This window comes from Oncorhynchus gorbuscha, unplaced genomic scaffold (genome assembly GCF_021184085.1).
Source record: "Oncorhynchus gorbuscha isolate QuinsamMale2020 ecotype Even-year unplaced genomic scaffold, OgorEven_v1.0 Un_scaffold_615, whole genome shotgun sequence".
Lineage (NCBI taxonomy): Eukaryota > Metazoa > Chordata > Actinopteri > Salmoniformes > Salmonidae > Oncorhynchus > Oncorhynchus gorbuscha.
Genome location: NW_025745737.1, coordinates 34,491 through 53,573, shown reverse-complemented (window position 1 = coordinate 53,573; position 19,083 = coordinate 34,491). Strand labels below are relative to the sequence as shown.

Here is a 19,083-nt window from a genome sequence, read left to right as displayed (position 1 = left end):
CTGAGTGATGATACACTACAGGCCTGTGGACTAGATAAGCTGAGTGATGATACACTACAGGCCTGTGGACTTCTGGTGATGATACACTGGCCTGTGGACTAGATAAGCTGAGTGATGATACACTACCGGCCTGTGGACTAGATAAGCTGAGTGATGATACACTACAGGCCTGTGGACTAGATAAGCTGAGTGATGATACACACAGGCCTCTAGAGAAGCTGAGTGATGATACACTAGGCCTGTGGACTAGATAAACTGAGTGATGATACACTACAGACCTGTGGACTAGATAAGCTGAGTGATGATACACTACCGGCCTGTGGACTAGATAAGCTGAGTGATGATACACTACCGGCCTGTGGACTAGAGAAGCTGAGTGATGATACACTACAGGCCTGTGGACTAGATAAGCTGAGTGATGATACACTACAGACCTGTGGACTAGATAAGCTGAGTGATGATACACTACCGGCCTGTGGACTAGATAAGCTGAGTGATGATACACTACCGGCCTGTGGACTAGATAAGCTGAGTGATGATACACTACCGGCCTGTGGACTAGATAAGCTGAGTGATGATACACTACCGGCCTGTGGACTAGATACAGGACGTCTAGTCTAGTTCAGCTCTTGCTTTATTACTTGTTCTTCTTGACTTTGGGTTTGGCTGCCAGAGGGGGCATGGTGGTGGAGGGGTCTGACTCTTCTGGCTGAGGGGCTCGGGTGGGGGTGGTCTCCACATCAGGCTCCTCCTCCAAGGCCAGGGAGGGGGGCGTTGGCTGGCTGTGGGGGGACACTCCTGAGAGACAGGTATTAGATATTGAAAATGTAACTAAGTATACGCAGTGTTCTGTAAAGAGTTAATGTTGTATTGGTGTTACACTTCAAGGAGCTCTCAGAGATGTGATTCAAGTTAACAGTCTACTGACAAGATCATGTTATTATGTTAACTTGACACGTATCTATCTCATTCATATTCCCTAGTTAATTACCAGTAGTGTAGTGGAGGGTAAACACTATGTTAAGCGAGCGTTTACCCAACTATCACGGAAAATGTATAAAGAAATATAAGGATGGTGTGATGTGTTACCTGTGGGGAGTGTGATGCTCTTGTTGTAGCCTGCGGCGGAGGACATGGCCTGCTCCAGGGCCTGGTTGGTGCCTAGCGGCTGCTGGGAGCTGCCAGGGGTTTTACTGGGGGCCCCAGCCGAGCGCTGCTTAGACTTGGGGTCTTTGACCGGCTTGGTCCACTCCAGGCTCTCTCCCACCTGCAAGGCAGTGGCCATCTTCTGAGCCATGTCCATTAGCTAAGGAAACAAAATGGCTGTATTTGGAAAAGTCAAGAAATTGAAGAGGGCATTTATTGTTGTTGATATTAAGACGAAGCGAGAATGTGGTACAATATACTGACCATACTGTATTACATTAAATGCGTCATAGTAACATCAACATCACGTTAATGCAACATTGGCAAACGTTTCTCTCTTCCATCAGTAGTTTGAGCTCACAAGAAGCTGCTGAAGGGAGGACGGCTCATATTAATGGCCAGAAACAGAGCAAATGGAATGGCATCAAACCATGTATTTCATACCATTCAACTTATTCCACTCCAGTCAATACCACAAGCCTGTTCTCCCCGATTAAGGATCCACCAACCTCCTGTGTTTGACCTACACTGTATGTGCCATGTCAGACAGAGTATAGAGAGGAAGCTACTGTATTGTACCTCAGGGTCAAACTCTGTGTTGCTGTCCTTCAGTATGTTGACTTTCCTTTCCATCTCCTGGTACTGTTGCAGGGCTCCCTTCTTGTTCCCGTGGTTGTACAGCAGAATGGCAAAGTTCAGGTTGACCAGAGGGTTGGACCTGGGAGGAACACGGAGCCAGTCAAAACAGATGGGCTTGAGATAGATAGGTAGATCAGTAATCAAAGGTAGAGTCAGCGATGTACAAAGTAAACAGTAATATTGGGTTCATGTCCGCAACAACTAAGAGCATTAAAGCATGAGGTATTCTGATCACAGGAGGCTGCTGAGGGGAGGATGGCACATAATAATGTCCGGAACGGCGCAAATGGAATGGCATTAAACACCTGGAAACCCTGTGTTTGACACCAATCCACAGATTCTGCTCCTCCCCCTCGGCCTGCGGTGCTGCTCGTGGAAATATCGTATCTCAGTCTCTTTTTAAATGAATTACATTCAACAAAACTTGAACTACGTGGATTGACTCAGGACAAAAGTTCAAATTATATGGAAGTTCGATTGGGAGGAACTTACTGGTCTAAAGCCACAGCTTGTTCATAGGATCTCCTGGCATTGTCCACGTCCTCCAGATTGGTCAGTGCAACTGAAAGAGGAGAGTGGTCAGTTCAGTGGGAACTACAAAAACTAAACCTATAAAATCTATAGAAACCTGTAAACATCCATAAACACATTACAAAACAGACCCCATTACATGAACACTATTCCAGGGTAAATATAAGGGAATGCAATGTGGTACCTTGAACCAAGTATTTAAGGTTGCAAGTTACATAGTACTCATAATGCCCTAGGCACAGATTTAGCCTGGTCTTGGACTTAAAGGACTAGGCTGGATCTGTATCGGGGGGAAAGTGGCACATAAAGCCAATTCAGATGGGAGCAGGCAGGGCCAGGCTAGTGTTACCTGCTAGTAGCATGTAGAGTTCTCCCAGGCCAGGCTAGTGTTACCTGCTAGTAGCAATTAGAGTTCTCCCAGGCCAGGCTAGTGTTACCTGCTAGTAGCATGTAGAGTTCTCCCAGGCCAGGCTAGTGTTACCTGCTAGTAGCATGTAGAGTTCTCCCAGGCCAGGCTAGTGTTACCTGCTAGTAGCATGTAGAGTTCTCCCAGGCCAGGCTAGTGTTACCTGCTAGTAGCATGTAGAGTTCTCCCAGGCCAGGCTAGTGTTACCTGCTAGTAGCAATTAGAGTTCTCCCAGGCCAGGCTAGTGTTACCTGCTAGTAGCATGTAGAGTTCTCCCAGGCCAGCCTAGTGTTACCTGCTAGTAGCATGTAGTGTTCTCCCAGGCCAGCCTAGTGTTACCTGCTAGTAGCATGTAGAGTTCTCCCAGGCCAGCCTAGTGTTACCTGCTAGTAGCATGTAGAGTTCTCCCAGGCCAGGCTAGTGTTACCTGCTAGTAGCATGTAGAGTTCTCCCAGGCCAGCCTAGTGTTACCTGCTAGTAGCATGTAGAGTTCTACCAGGCCAGGCTAGTGTTACCTGCTAGTAGCATGTAGAGTTCTCCCAGGCCAGCCTAGTGTTACCTGCTAGTAGCAATTAGAGTTTTCCCAGGCCAGGCTAGTGTTACCTGCTAGTAGCATGTAGAGTTCTCCCAGGCCAGCCTAGTGTTACCTGCTAGTAGCAATTAGAGTTTTCCCAGGCCAGGCTAGTGTTACCTGCTAGTAGCATGTAGAGTTCTCCCAGGCCAGCCTAGTGTTACCTGCTAGTAGCATGTAGAGTTCTCCCAGGTGGGGCTGCAGGTTGGTGGCAGCGCTGAGGAAGTGGAAGGCAGAGGCATACTGCTGCATGGTGAGGTGCACCAGGCCCAGGTTGTACAGTACCTTCCAGTCAAACGGAGACAGGTAGTGGGCCCGCTTCAGGCAGCTGATGGCCTGGTTCACACAGAAAGGAGAGGGGTTTAACATGGCTAGACAACAAAACAACAACTGTCCTTAAAATGTCATTTGAGGTACTGTAGTCTTAGTATGCCCCCTTTGATGCCATGGAAAGATATGACGTCTGTCATATTTGATCTATCATATGACATACATCTGTCCTTGACACCATTTTATATGTACAGTACATGAAATATGAGAATACGCACTGCTACATATTTCTTCTTGCCAAAGAAGCACATGCCGATGTTGTTCCAGAGCGGGGGGCTCTCGGGGACCATGCACGCTGCCACGCGGTACTTGTTCATGGCCACATCAAAGTCCCCATGGGTCTGCATCATACTGCCTGCTGCCAGGATGGCCTAGTAGGGACACATACACATAACTGACATACTGTACATCAGGGATCACCAGCTAGATTCAGCTGCAGGGATCACCAGCTAGATTCAGCTGCAGGGATCACCAGCTAGATTCAGCTGCAGGGATCACCAGCTAGATTCAGCTGCAGGGATCACCAACTAGATTCAGCTGCAGGGATCACCAGCTAGATTCAGCTGCATGGATCACCAGCTAGATTCAGCTGCATGGATCACCAGCTAGATTCAGCTGCAGGGATCACCAGCTAGATTCAGCTGCAGGGATCACCAGCTAGATTCAGCTGCAGGAATCAAACACTAGATTCAGCTGCAGGGATCACCAACTAGATTCAGCTGCAGGGATCACCAACTAGATTCAGCTGCAGGGATCACCAACTAGATTCAGCTGCAGGGATCACCAACTAGATTCAGCTGCAGGGATCACCAACTACAGTACCAGTCTAAAGTTTGGACACCTACTCATTCAAGGGTTTTTCTTTATTTTTACAATGTTCTACATTGTAGAATAATAGTGAAGACATCAACACTATGAAATAACACAAAAAGTGTTAAACAAATAAACATTTTAGATTCTTCAAAGTAGCCACCCTTTGCCTTAAAGACAGCTTTGCACACTCTGGGCATTCTCTCAACCAGCTTCATGAGGTAGTCACCTGGAATACATTTCAATTAAAAGGTGTGCCATATATATATCTATATCTATATATATACACATACATTTTTGGGGGAAAGACATTTTTTACTCAGAAAACTTGGGCGGCCAAATAAAATGGATTTGTGTCGCCAGTTGGGGAAGCCTACAGTACATTATACACATACAGTACATCAGATTCAATGTTGCAGTTATACAGTAAATTGGTGTCAGGGGTTTATAAAAAACAAAACAAGCTCATAAAATGGTGACCACTTACCTTATAGTTATTAGGGTCATGAGTAAGTGCATTCCCGAGATGTTCAAATGCTTTTTGGTATTTTCCCAACTGTGAAAGATTATCAACAATCAGTGCGAACAAACATCACCATTCTGGAAAAATTTAATTTACATTTTTTTGGGGACACAACATAATATACTAACCCATTCCCGAATAATAATAAAAAACATTCCACTCTTAAGAGTGTGTTCAGAGTTGATTGCAGACCCACCTGCAGATACAGGAGCCCCAGAGTGGTCAGCAACTCTGCATTCTCTGGAGAGAACCTATACAGATGGAAAGACACCTCTAATATCACATTCACGCCTGCAATTACACATAATAATGTCTATATACACTTTGCCTAATGCAAATGGAAGAACGGAGCTTGGAATTTGCTGATTATTTAATGGGTTTGTTTCAGCATAATTGCAGAGTATTAATTATGACTGCGGGGAAGAAAAGACTTAAAGAAGGAGCCCTGAGAGGAGGGGTGAGGTTGAATTAAGGCTCACAGTGGTTAGTCTAATTAAAAGCAAACCGAGTAGCTGGGCATCTTGATGAATTAATTGACCCAATAGGCAGTAGTAATAATGAACACGGAAAGGCGACCCCATATATACACTGACCTTTGCCATTACCTTATTTCCTCCGCTGCCCTGGATAGGACGATTATTTAATGAATATTTGGGCTTTGATCCTATATCCATACTAATATCCATACTGACTTACTCATACTAAAATACCATTTGCTAGTATGGATGCACAAACAAATGTATTGCTTCGTTTTAAGTAATATGCTGGTGAGGGTATTGAAATAGATTTGGACTTTGTACAGTACGTTGAACAAGGCCATGAGTGGCCTTCAGTCAGATGATAAGTGAGCCTGATTCAGTTGCTTGAAATCAACTATTTTAGAGTAGAAAATGTAAAACTAGTGTGATTACAACGAGGAACAGATCCCACTGTTCAAAGCACAGCATGTTTTCTTCGTCTTTAGGGATTTTTTACTACTCTTTTATTCCATCTTAAATGAACATCATTAATAGCTATGTAGGGAAAATTACCCTTCTGCGGCATAATCATTACTGTGAGAAGGTTGTCTAAAACTCGTATATATTATCATCGCTCTATTATTAAACAACTATTCCCTAATGAAGGCTTTAGTGCTTCCAGTTTTTTGAATAATGTAAGTTCAGTGAAAGTTGTTCCTCTAGTATTAAAAACTAACACATTGGGTTTTTAATAACAAAGCAACCTTTCAACAAACCTACATTTTCTTCCATGAGGATGAACTTCTTTGAAACAACTTAATTACAGTGAATGTTCTCCGTAAATGTCACCTATTCACAATTCTTAAAAAAAACAAATGTCCCTTAGGATATTTTCTAGGGCATATTAGAAGTGGTGCAAAGTTTCCCAACTTTTAGAACAGTTTGTTTGAACTTTTAACAATCTCTACATCCAAACTTACTCCACTGCACTCTTGTACACTTCAATGGCTTTGTCCGTGTCTCCCGCCAACAAGTGGACCTTTCCCAGTGTCATGAATGTCCTGTCGTGTTTTTTCAACTGCAGGGCTGCATTCAACTGCTGTTCAGACTGGAATACAACAGATACAGTATCTCTACTCCATCATCCACCGTCAAATACTTGTACACTGGCTGAGACGCCATTTCATATTGACATTTGAATGATAAAATAACCCTTTAGTCTAATTACTTCCTTATGAACAGTGTGTCAAAATCCAGCTCATACTTACATTTTGGAAGTCTTTTATGAAGGAATAGCATACACCCAGATTATGGTTGATCTCCTGGAGTGAGAAAAATATCAGAGTGGCTATATGGAGCTACAACACAAATTAAAATGTCTGACTATGCATATAGTTCATTGTTCCACTCTTAAACCCTATAGCTGAGAAGCAGTGTGTAAATCCAGGAAGAGCAATGCTGATGGATAAATCTTACGATGCCAATGGTTACAGGAACAGGCCAAAAATAAGCAACTCTCCCAAGTAGAGGAAACCACAATCTTTTCTCTTACCCAGTCTTTCTCATTGAGCTTCCCAGCTTCATGATAAACCTCAATGGCTGCCTTGTGTTTCCCCAACAGAAAACTGAAGGACAAAAAGATGCATAAACAACTATAAATGGAAGTACACGCACAGAGTAACCCTAAATTCAACATCTCCTAAATCAGCTAATGTCCAGTGGGTATTCTGCTGCAAAATGGTAGACGTGCATCACCAAGGCGGATGCCGAACAGTTCCCATCCCTCATACCATATAAACTACTTTGATCTTGTAAGGAACCCCGCACGAACACAATCTTATATCATTATTATATTCTGTATGACCTTTTCCTGGCCTGGGCCTGTAGAGTGATCTGATCAACAGCAGTGTCTCCCCCAGGCAGGCTCAGGGCTGAGGCAGGGGTACTCTCTACTCACAGTGATCGGGCCACTTGTTTGAGGTTGTCGGGGCTGGTGGGATTGAGGATGGCACAACTCTGGAACAGCTCCAGGGATGGCTGGATCTGCCCCTCCAGACGCAAGATTAGAGCTTCATTGCAAGAAAACAGGCTTTTATGTTAGCATGAAAAGGCATTAAACCGACATATTCAATTCTAAGGCACAGTAGGGGGTAGAAGCCTTTTTGGGGGGAGGAAATGTTACATCTAACGCTTGGTTTTGACTGTAATAGACCAGAGCTCTGTTGTGGTTGGGATAAACCGTTTGAACGTGATGAACATATGATGAGGGATGTGGAACGTTATGTAGTATGGCTTCTTACCTTGTACATATATGGCATATTCACACATTCCCTGGGTCTCCTGTAGCTGCTCTTTGATCATTGCCTTTGGGAAACAACAAACATGATCTCTGCTCCTAGAGCAAACTGATGTTACAAGAATATTGCAAGAACTGAATATCAACAGTATTTCCTAAGTTGGTAGTCTCTTCCCACAGCCGCTATCGCCAACACACTGGGGTGGAGTGCCATGAGTCTGGCAAGGAAGACTAATACATTGGCTACACTCAATTTTGTGATTGACAGAAAGCATTCCTATGACAACTAAGACAGACAGGTAACTGGCAAAATAATGTAAAAAAATACCTTTTAAAAGTGTCTTTGCTCGCTTTGAGGACAATACAGTGCCACTGACACGGCCTGTTACCAAAACCTGCGGGCTCTCCTTCACCGCAGCCAACGTGAGTAAAACATTTAAACGTGTTAACCCTCGCAAGGCTGCCGGCCCAGACGGCATCCCTAGCCACGTCCTCAGACAATGCGCAGACCAGCTGATCAAGGATCATATCACTCTACCCTACCTGACACCCTAGACCCAATCTGATTTGCTTACCGCCCCAATAGGTCCACAGACGACGCAATCGCAATCACACTGCCCTTAACCCATCTGGACAAGAGGAATACCTATGTCCATCGATTACAGCTCAGCATTTAACGCCATAGTACCCTCCAAACTCGTCATTACGCTTGAGACCCTGGGTCTCGACCTCGCCCTGTGCATCTGGGTCCTGGACTTTGACGGGCCAACCGCAGGTGGTGAGGATAGGAAACAACATCTCCACCCCTCAATACTGGGACCCCACAAGGGTGCGTTCTCAGCCCTCTCCTGTACTCCCTGTTCACCCATGACAGCGTGGCCATGCACGCCTCTAACTCAATCATCAAGTTTGCAGACGACACTACAGTGGTAGGCTTGATTACCAACAACGACGAGATGCACTACAGGGAGGAGGTGAGGGCCCTCGGAGTGTTGTGTCAGGAAAATAACCTCACACTCAACGTCAACAAAACAAAGGAGAGGATCGTGGACTTCAGGAAACAGCAGAGGGAACACCCCCTTATCCACATTAAGTTCCTCGGCGTAAACATCACGGACAAACTGAAATGGTCCAGCCACACAGACAGCGTGGTGAAGAAGGCTCAACAGCACCTCTTCAACCTCAGGAGGCTGAAGAAATTTGGCTTGTCACCAAAAACACTAACGAACTTTTACAGATGCACAAATGAGAGCATCCTTTCGGGCTGCATCACCGCCTGGTATGGCAACTGCTCCGCCCACAACCGTAAGGCTCTCCTCACAATGCATCCCTGGGGGCAAACTACCTGCCCTCCAGGACACCTACACCACCTGATGTCACAGGAAGGCCAAAAAGAGGAGAAAAACCACCCGAGCCACTGCCTGTTCACCCCACTATCATCCAGAAGGCGAGGTCAGTACAGGTGCATCATAGCTGGGACCGAGAGACTGAAAAACAGCTTCTATCTCAAGGCCATCAGACTGTTAAACAGCCACCACTAACATTGAGTGGCTGCTGCCAACATACTTACTCATCTCTAGCCACTTTAATAATTAAAAATTGGATGTAATAAATGTATCACTAGTCACTTTAAACAATGCCACGTTATATAATGTTTAAATATCCTACATTACTAATTTGTTTTTACTGTACTCTATACCATCTACTGCATCTTGCCTATGCCGTTCAGCCTTCGCTCATCCATATATTTATATGTACATATTCTTATTCATTCCTTTACACTTGGTAGTTGTTGTGAAATTGTTAGATTACTTGTTAGATATTACTGCACAGTCGGAACTAGAAGCACAAGCATTTCGCTACATTCGCATTAACATCTGCTAACCATGTGTAAGTGATCAATAAAATTGGATTTGATTTAATAGGGCGTGAGGCCACCCCAAGCCAGAACAGCTTCAATGCATCTTGGCATATATTCTAGAATTGTCTGGAACTCTATTGTAGGGATGCGACACCATTCTTCCACAAGAAATTCCATAATTTGGTGTTTTGTTGATGGTGGCGGAAAACACTGTCTCAGGCGTCGCTCCAGAATCTCCAATAAGTGTAAGTGTTCAATTAGGTTGAGATCTGGTGACTGAGATGGCCATGGTATATGGTTTCCATAGTTTTCATGCCCATCAAACCATTCAGTGACCACTCGTTCCCTGTGGATGGGGCCATTGTCATCCTATGGGGGGCATGGCCATGGTAGCCAAAACATTTTATACATGACCCTAAGCATGATGGGATGTTAATTGCTTAATTAACTCAGGAACCACTCCTGTGTAGAATCACCCATTTCAATATATTTGTATCTCTCATTTACTTAAGTGTTTCCTTTATTTTGGCAGTTACCTGTAGTAAACCAACATGCTTGGTTCATTCCCATTTCACCCACAACAAGTGTTATAACAGCTGTTGTTAGAAAACTGTACTTCTGAGATTGTGTAGTGGGTTCATTCATTATTTTATTTATTTAACTACGCATGCAGGGTAGGAGAAAAATAGCATGCGCTAGTAGCATTTTCACATTTCCAGACAGAACACAGCTTGAAACAGAAGATTACATCACTGTCTTCTCAGCAGAAGACACTAAGACAAAGTGAGGGGGAGGGAGCCCTTGATGCCTTCATTCATTACTTGCATGCTGTCTAGGCTGACAGAAAGGTCAGTGTGACACCAATGCACATTAAACAAGGGGGAATGAATGACAGTCAGGGACTGGATCGGACCACCGGGAGAGACAGCGCGGCAGGGGGGGGGCCTACCTTGCAGATCTCATAGTCTTTGCGGATGTAGTGCAGGTGGATGAGCCAGTTTCTCCTCTCCAGAATGGGAAGTTCCGGAGCTGAGGAGGAGAGGCAGAGTAGACATTCAGGGGTGATGAGGAGACAGCATATTGGCCCGATACCAAACAAACCCCTCCACCCTTTCTCATTTAAGGCCCTTGTTGACCCGCACTGATAAGAATATATTTAATTGAACAATCCATGACGTGGTCAGAAATCAAGTACCTCTCAGAACAACTGAAGCTGACATTACTGTATATGAGTTGAGTCATGCTGCCAGTGAATGGCCATTTCATGTTATACTATCTCAAATCAAAGTTTATTGGTCGCGTACACAGATTTGCAGATGTTATCGCAGGTGCAGGGAAATGCTTGTGTTTCTAGCTACAACAGTGCAGTAATACCTAGCAATACAAAACAAGAATACAAAAAAGTAAAAAGAAAAATGTAGAAATATCAAGAAGATATGTAATTAAATTAAGAAATATTTATAGCATTTTCAATGATAGTCTCTTCTGAATTATCTCTTTAAAAGTTATGGTCATTTTATTACCTGAAACTACGGTGCTCTGCATCAATCTTTAATAAGACAAGGACTGATGCAACATTTTCCAACAACAACCCTCCATGCTACTTTCCTCAGACATAATAAGTAAGTTAGATAATAGTTGTAGTACTGCTAATTGTTAGTTACAGACAATGATGTTGTTTTATTACGTCTCTGCCTTTAAGACATTATCCTTGTTGCCCAGGCAACCATGTCTTTAACAAGCTCAGTGCTCCTGACAGGAATGAGAAGGAGCACATGCTACAGACAGACAGACAATGGGGAACATGAAATTCAATACAGTAGGATATATTTGGTGATCTAAGATGGCCATGCCAACCATGATTCTGTATAACAGTACTGGAAACCTTTCCTCTAGCAGAACACAATTGTATTCAAGATAGCTGCCATTGTAATTCCAAATAGAGTGACTTCTTTGATTTCAGTAATCCTGTTATCTTGTACCTACCTGTGAGGCAGCAATAGGACACTGGCTATATGAAATGAAGCTGCCTGAGACTACACTACAGGGTATTGTGTGGATGTTAGGTTAGTGCCTGTGGAAAAACTGTGATTTACACCAAAGCTCCCCTCTGTTTTATCTCGCCAATTGTTAAGTCGGAGCTCCAGTGTCTCACAGCAAGAACCTCGACTGGAAGCCCACTCTAACCCCACAGAGAAAGCCTTCCCTTTTCCCCTGTTCGCTGAGTGGTAGACTGCAGTGCATGGAGACGGCATCCCCCTCTCATATTTGCCGCATCAGATTTGGAGTGGCCTTATTTGTGGGCTTAATCCGCTTTGGCTCCTGCCGAGACAGCAATAATATTCTTGTCTCTGGGTTTCAGCTGCAGCCCTGTGGCACTTTAAGTCCACTCGTCTGTGACATGTCTTCATGGGACAATAAAGAGAGAAGCAGCAATAGGAAGAGGAACCCAGCATGGAACCGTCCAAATATAGCCAGCGAAAAGGTTTCATCCCCACAACAAAAATCCTCTCATTGTATGCATGATCTCAGTAATGTGTAGAGAGAGGAGACAGCTTTGTATGATTCTTTTCACCACAACAAAAAAGTCCAGCTGAGCAAAGAGGATAAGTTGGAGCAGAATGCTTGGAGAAAAGCCTGCCGAGATTAAAAGACCCCTGAAGCGGATCAAGTTCACTCTTCAACTTGTCACCTCTTTGGAAATTGAGGTCAAGTGGAAGAACTGTGCGTTAGTGTTTCTCCTACAATTGCTTTGTATCAATAACATGACTTCTGTAGTGGGCTGCACAACAATATGAGTTGGCACACAAAATACAGTGGGTGATGTATGAGGGGGCCTAAGGGTGATATCATGGCCTTTTAAACATTTTATTAAAAGGTCAACTTCTGTGGGATGGATGAAAACAATATCTACAAGCTATTCTATATGAATGCTAGGCCTATATATTTTTTACTGTGTTCTGGAATATGGTTGCAAGTTTCTGTCAGTTTAAACATTAGAAAAAGGGTAAGGGCGCCCTCTTTAGTCAAATAAAATATATGTTTAAAGTCTGTAACACACTGCAGCGAGCATTAATTCAATCCAATCCCTCAACACTGAGGGTCAGGTTTCAATGACGGACTGTTTTGGCAACTACAATAACGGGAAAAAAAATTGCTCCGCGGTGGGTCCTCTTCAGACAGATCACGAAGCAGACATGCCAGAATGTCGTGATTCGAAACCAAAGTTTGTGCATGCAAAACATTTAAAGTAGTTAATGCAAACTAGCCACTTGTGAAATGCACCCATAAAAAAATAACCTACGTGATCTTCACCTTGCTAGCTACTATTTTGTATTTTATTCAAGCGGAAAAGGCAGTGACTAGGCAGCAGCGGATGCTGCTGAGCGGATGACGGCTCATAATAATGGCTGGAATGGAGTCAATGGAATGCTATTAAAGACATCAAACATGTGTTTGATGCCATTCCAATGACTGCATTCCAGCCATTATTTTGAGCCATCCACCGCTCAACAGTCTCCACTGGTAGGCAGTGACGTAGTTCCTCTGTCAAACTGACGTTCTGTTACGGACAGACGCTGTTATGCTGGAGCATTTTTAAATTATGGGAGGGAACCTGGATGTCAAGAGTAATTTTGACTAGGGTGACCTTAGTAAATGCTGTCAGTTAGCCAAACCATTTCCCCTTAATAAATAGGCCTGTAGCATCATATGTGGGTTTTTTTCTCTATAACTAATGCCCTCCACTGTCATGTTAAAACACAGGTGTATGTGACATTTCAATGGAAAACTGTAGTCACTGTTAAGTTCTTAGACATTTACCTTTTGGAGCTTGCCGTTTCTTCGTCTCAGAGGCCACTGGGAGCTGAAAAAGAGGGAGATCAATGAGTCTCAATTTTGGAGCAACTCCTGGCCTGCATCCTGCCACCTTCTTCACCATTCCCCTCTGAGGATGCATTGTAACCTACACCTGGACCATCAGACCTTTTTAGTCACAGACAGCCATTATACACTAAACCTGGACCATCAGACCTTTTTAGTCACCACAGGACCATTTTTAGTCACAGACAGCCATTATACACTAAACCTGGACCATCAGACCTTTTAGTCACAGACAGCCATTATACACTGAACCTGGACCATCAGACAGCACATTATACACTACACCTGGACCATCAGACCTTTTTAGTCACAGACAGCCATTATACACTAAACCTGGACCATCAGACCTTTTTAGTCACAGACAGCCATTATACACTGAACCTGGACCATCAGACCTTTTTAGTCACAGACAGCCATTATACACTACACCTGGACCATCAGACCTTTTTAGTCACAGACAGCCATTATACACTGAACCTGGACCATCAGACCTTTTTAGTCACAGACAGCCATTATACACACCTGGACCATCAGACCTTTTTAGTCACAGACAGCCATTATACACTAAACCTGGACCATCAGACCTTTTTAGTCACAGACAGCCATTATACACTACACCTGGACCATCAGACCTTTTTGGTCACAGACAGCCATTATACACTACACCTGGACCATCAGACCTTTTTAGTCACAGACAGCCATTATACACTACACCTGGACCATCAGACCTTTTTAGTCACAGACAGCCATTATACACTACACCTGGACCATCAGACCTTTTTAGTCACAGACAGCCATTATACACTACACCTGGACCATCATACTCTATTGGTCACAGACAGCCATTATACACTACACCTGGACCATCATACTCTATTGGTCACAGACAGCCATTATACACTACACCTGGACCATCAGACCTTTTTAGTCACAGACAGCCATTATACACCACACCTGGACCATCAGACCTTATTAGTCACAGACAGCCATTATACACTAAACCTGGACCATCAGACTATTTTGGTGACATACAGCCATCTTTGGTAGACTAGAACACTTAGTGAGTTTGATGCAGCAAGCAGTCCCTTTACTAGGCATGGATCTAGAGACGACATACCTGTGTCCGTTTCTGTAGGAGCTTTAATACACTCATTACCTCTTTCACCACCTTTTGTTGTGGGGCTTTCACTTCCCTTATAACTCACTTTAACATAACATATCTACAATACAAAATCAATAATACAGCAACATCAACAGTAGTGTGTAACAATAACACATTGTTACACACTACTCTCTGTAATTGTGATTGGAGCCCAGGAAGAGTAGCTGCAGCCAATGGGGATCCGGAATAAATACAAAATACTGTGTTTGGTATTTGTTAAAATGCAAGATTTGTCTGAGCTTTGTTGCCAAGTTTATTTGTTACATTTTCTATCACCGATAGGTTTTTTGTGTGAGTTTAAAATATTCAACTAAGTCTAAAATATGTTATTCAATTCATTGAGTGTTGATTTGATTGGACTAAATTGCATTGCGATGACTTTGCTCTACACATGTTCATAAAACCCATTTATTGAGGATCTCTTCCAAGAACAAAGCGTTCACATAAAAACATCTTAAAGTGTAAAGTAATGTAACATAACGTTCATGTGAAAAAAAATCATACAAATACAAAGTCTAACATAACATTCAGGAACATCTTAAATGTACTGTGCAAAAGGAAATATCATTCAAGCAAATAAAAAATGTAAAATGTTGCACTGCAAATTCACATGGTTACAAAATGTTATTTTTTGGCATAGCCACAACTTGAGCACAGCGATACTTAACACTAATCACAAACAACTTGCACCACAAAGCTATAACATCAGTGCACGGTTATGATGGTGTCATGTAAAGAGGTCCTAATTGCATCCCGTACAGTAGCAACACTTTCCTCCACTGGCCCTTGTAGTAAACTATGGCCTTGCTCTGTGAGCTTAGCCTCTGTCTGCTGATGATCTTGGCCAATGATGTTCCGGTTCCATTCAGCCAGAAACAATTATTTCTTCAGTTTGCACACATTGTGCAGTATGCAACAAGCCGTTACAGTGTCTGTCGTCAACTTAACGTCGATGCACTTCACCAAACATCTCTGAGTGTCCTTCAAGTGTCCTAAGACGTCGTCAATAGCCACCCTGGCTGAACTCAGGTGGTCATTAAACTTCTGCTGGTGGTTATTCAGAGATGTGTCCTGGGAAAAGCCTGTCATTAACCACCTCTTCAGTGGGTACGATGGGTCTCCTACCGGATGAACTGGCATCTCTACACCAATGACAATCGCTGAACTCTGTGGAAGAGGAGAATAATTGTAGATTCAGAAACAATTGTATACATGCAGTAAATAGGTCATTAATATGCTTGCAGATGTTTTAGTTATGTGCTTATTCTCTATAACTGAAGCAAAATCAAATGTTTAATCACATACTTCCTAGGGAAAAAGATGCCCCCCTCCCCTGCTCCCCTGCCAGTCTGAAATGATCAGAGTTGGCCAATACTCTCACCCCCTGTGCGATCTAGACACCCCATATAGACATCAGTGAAGCTCGAAAAATACAAACTACTCAAATGTGGCTTACATCACCAAGTGGTAACATGGCCTCTATTTGTTTGTCAAAACAGAAATTAGATGAGCAGCAGAACACTTACCTGAGGTTGTGATCAGCAACAGCCTGCAACACAAAATAATGCTGCCCTTTGCTGTTCAAGTAGTCCTTTGGATATTATTTTGGGGCAGTGATGGGGATGTGTGTCTCACCGATGGTCACCAGCACATTGCGGATACCCAAGTTGCTTAAACCCAGATGGTGGCTAGGCTGCCTTTACCACGGGGTAGCGAAATAAAGCAGTTGTACTTGTCTTCACGACAGCTGCAGTCATCTGTGGAGACAACGACTCCAAATAAACTTGAAATAATCTGGTGCTCGCTTGGTGTTGCACACCACCACAAAAATAGAGCAAGCCTTTGACGGTATTCAATTGTGTTTCAGACATTGGTGGTCTGTTTAGTTCCCAGACTCTACTAACTGTGCAAGGTGTTCAAATGTGGTCTGAGTCATGCGGAACTGTTTGCGCCTTTGATCACCGTCAACATCATACTGCAAACATCTTCACCGCGTCTTCGACCCCGCTTCCACACCTCGAAAGCATCATCGATTGCTGCTTTCTTCAGTACATATAGTGGGTGTAGCGCGTAAACGCAAAACCCGTTGTCTGTGCTGTCGTTCATCGTCATATCGTTGTCTGCTCAGGCGTATATTTTGAGTGAAATTATTCTGACAACTAGAAAGTAGACTCGGCATGCTCTATTGCAATTTTACTACATCATTATTTACCAAATGCAGTAACGAAAGTACCTTAATTAAGAAGGCTGGCTCCACAGCAACACTTTCATCCGCCATGTTTGCTGTCCAACAATAACAACGTGTCGCCGACTAGTAATGACGACTTCACATCTGCTTGTGGCGTCCAGTAATATTGGTCGTCATTAAAGAACGCAAGATAAATCATTGAACTATTTGAATTGAATGTACACTAATTATCAACAGTTATCGAGCTAAACAAAACCTGTTAATGTAGCATGTTGTGATAATTAGGTTAAGATTAGGTAAGGGGTTAGGGTTAGTTCAAATGCAAAACCTTCCAACTTTTGACGTTAATTTGACAAAAGATGGATCCCTTTTAGCCATGGCCCCATACGGAGCTGTAACGTCAACAATTACTGCTGTAACGACTTTGCTAGCATTAACAAGCTAGTCGCTAGCTAGCTGCTATGTTTTCAGCTAGCTAGAGCTGGAGAATGCTAAGCAAAACGTTTCTAGACATATTACACTGCTAACAACAAACATCCCAGCTAGTTTTATCCAAGACATTGTAGATTTTATTCGGTTTACCATTGTAATTCCAAATCATAGCAAGTAAATTATCCTCACAGTTAGTGTGTTTTCTTCGTCCGCCATCTTGACAGCACAGGAGGCTGTTGCCATGGTTACGCCAGAACGGGGTATTTTTGAGCTCTGTTAAAAAAGCCTTACCAGTAGCAAGATGATGAAGGACTTCTGTTTCTATCATCTCTGGCACTGCATGGTTGGGGAAGTTACTCTGAAAACAGTTTACCAAGCTACCAATTACTAAACACTAAAATAAGTTAAACTGCACGAAATCTACCCTTAAGAAAAAACAAAGTTGACTTCAGGAGTAGTAGTTCACAACACAAACTACTTCGTGATAAATTACCATATTTCGACATTCATATGGTCCCCCTGCCTGTGTGGGATCGATTCCGGGCACTCCTGTATCTCCCCTTTTATTCATGTTGGTCACACTGTCACAAAATACAATGTGACAGTGTCTGATGGTCCAGGTGTAGGTTACAATGCATCCTCAGAGGGGAATGGTGAAGAAGGTGGCAGGATGCAGGCCAGGAGTTGCTCCAAAATTGAGACTCCCTGACCAAAGGTGCAATGATTGAAGTGGGCCATTTTGCCAAAAATGTGTATAGAGGACGACTAGATTTAATGAGGAAAAAGAGAAAGTTTCACAGCGAGGAAGATGAAGACAGACCAATTTCAAAGAGCCAGACAAGTTTCTCAGTGTGTTAAGACAGAGAGCGTCTTTACTGAGACTGATTCAACACAGTTTTCTGATGAGACTGAAATACTTGGCCATGTGAATAGATCTGCTGACCGCTGCATAAAGGAAGAGACTGATCTGGACTTAATATCTCTTCAGGATGTTAAGATGGAGACCATCAACACTTTCGGCCCGTCATTGGACACTGTGCTATCTAACCTCCAAACGAGCTTCAATGCCATACAGCACTCCTTCCGTGGCCTCCAACTGCTCTTAAACGCGAGTAAAACCAAATGCATGCTTTTCAACCGATCGCTGCCTGCACCCGCATGCCCGACTAGCATCACCACCCTGGATGGTTCCGACCTTGAATATGTGGACATCTATAAGTACCTAGGTGTCTGGCTAGACTGCAAACTCTCCTTCCAGACCCACATCAAACATCTCCAATCGAAAATCAAATCAAGAGTCGGCTTTCTATTCCGCAACAAAGCCTCCTTCACTCACGCTGCCTAGTAAAACTGACTATCCTACCGATCCTCGACTTCGGCGATGTCATCTACAAAATGGCTTCCAACACTCTACTCAGCAAACTGGATGCAGTCTATCACAGTGCCATCCGTTTTGTCACTAAAGCACCTTATACCACCCACCACTGCGACTTGTATGCTCTAGTCGGCTGGCCCTCACTACATATTCGTCGCCAGACCCACTGGCTCCAGGTCATCTACAAGTCCATGCTAGGTAAAGCTCCGCCTTATCTCAGTTCACTGGTCACGATGGCAACACCCATCCGTAGCACGCGCTCCAGCAGGTGTATCTCACTGATCATCCCTAAAGCCAACACATCATTTGGCCGCCTTTCGTTCCAGTACTCTGCTGCCTGTGACTGGAGCAGATTGCAAAATCGCTGAAGTTGGAGACTTTTATCTCCCTCACCAACTTCAAACATCAGCTATCCGAGCAGCTAACCGATCGCTGCAGCTGTACATAGTCTATAGGAAAATAGCCCACCCATT

At 43.6% G+C, this 19,083-nt stretch overlaps 1 protein-coding gene across 7 annotated transcripts; it reads right to left on the bottom strand.

The window, feature by feature from the left end:
* Positions 1-76: 76 nt before the first annotated feature.
* LOC124019506 (Bardet-Biedl syndrome 4 protein-like) lies at positions 77-17,500 on the bottom strand. 7 transcript variants are annotated; one of them, XR_006835789.1, is made up of 17 exons: positions 13,801-13,870; positions 13,394-13,603; positions 10,521-10,600; positions 7,715-7,778; positions 7,372-7,483; positions 6,967-7,039; positions 6,683-6,736; positions 6,395-6,522; positions 5,153-5,207; positions 4,921-4,989; positions 3,842-3,994; positions 3,458-3,629; positions 2,278-2,347; positions 1,726-1,864; positions 1,090-1,306; positions 279-798; positions 77-169 (listed from the first exon to the last, which is right to left on the bottom strand). XR_006835789.1 is itself a non-coding variant. In XM_046334861.1 (17 exons), the coding sequence occupies exons 2-16, from the start codon at positions 13,527-13,529 to the stop codon at positions 638-640; spliced, it is 1,683 nt and encodes a 560-aa protein (XP_046190817.1). In that variant the 5' UTR covers positions 13,530-13,603; positions 13,801-13,870; the 3' UTR covers positions 243-551; positions 591-637. The 7 variants fall into 7 exon arrangements, 6 of the variants coding, with proteins under 6 accessions (XP_046190817.1, XP_046190818.1, XP_046190820.1 ...); XM_046334861.1 differs by lacking the exon at positions 77-169 and having other exon boundaries at positions 243-551; positions 591-798; XM_046334862.1 differs by lacking the exons at positions 77-169; positions 13,801-13,870 and adding an exon at positions 17,425-17,500 and having other exon boundaries at positions 243-798; positions 13,394-13,436.
* Positions 17,501-19,083: the final 1,583 nt, after the last annotated feature.

Coding starts and splice junctions, on each gene's coding strand:
- LOC124019506 (XM_046334859.1), bottom strand. CDS start 13,529: ATGCATCCTCAGAGGGGAATGGTGAAGAAGGTGGCAGGATGCAGGCCA. Junction 7,779..10,520: donor AAGACTATGAGATCTGCAAG/GTAGGCCCCCCC, acceptor TGTTTCCCAAAG/GCAATGATCAAAGAGCAGCT. Junction 7,484..7,714: donor ATATGCCATATATGTACAAG/GTAAGAAGCCAT, acceptor CTTGCAATGAAG/CTCTAATCTTGCGTCTGGAG.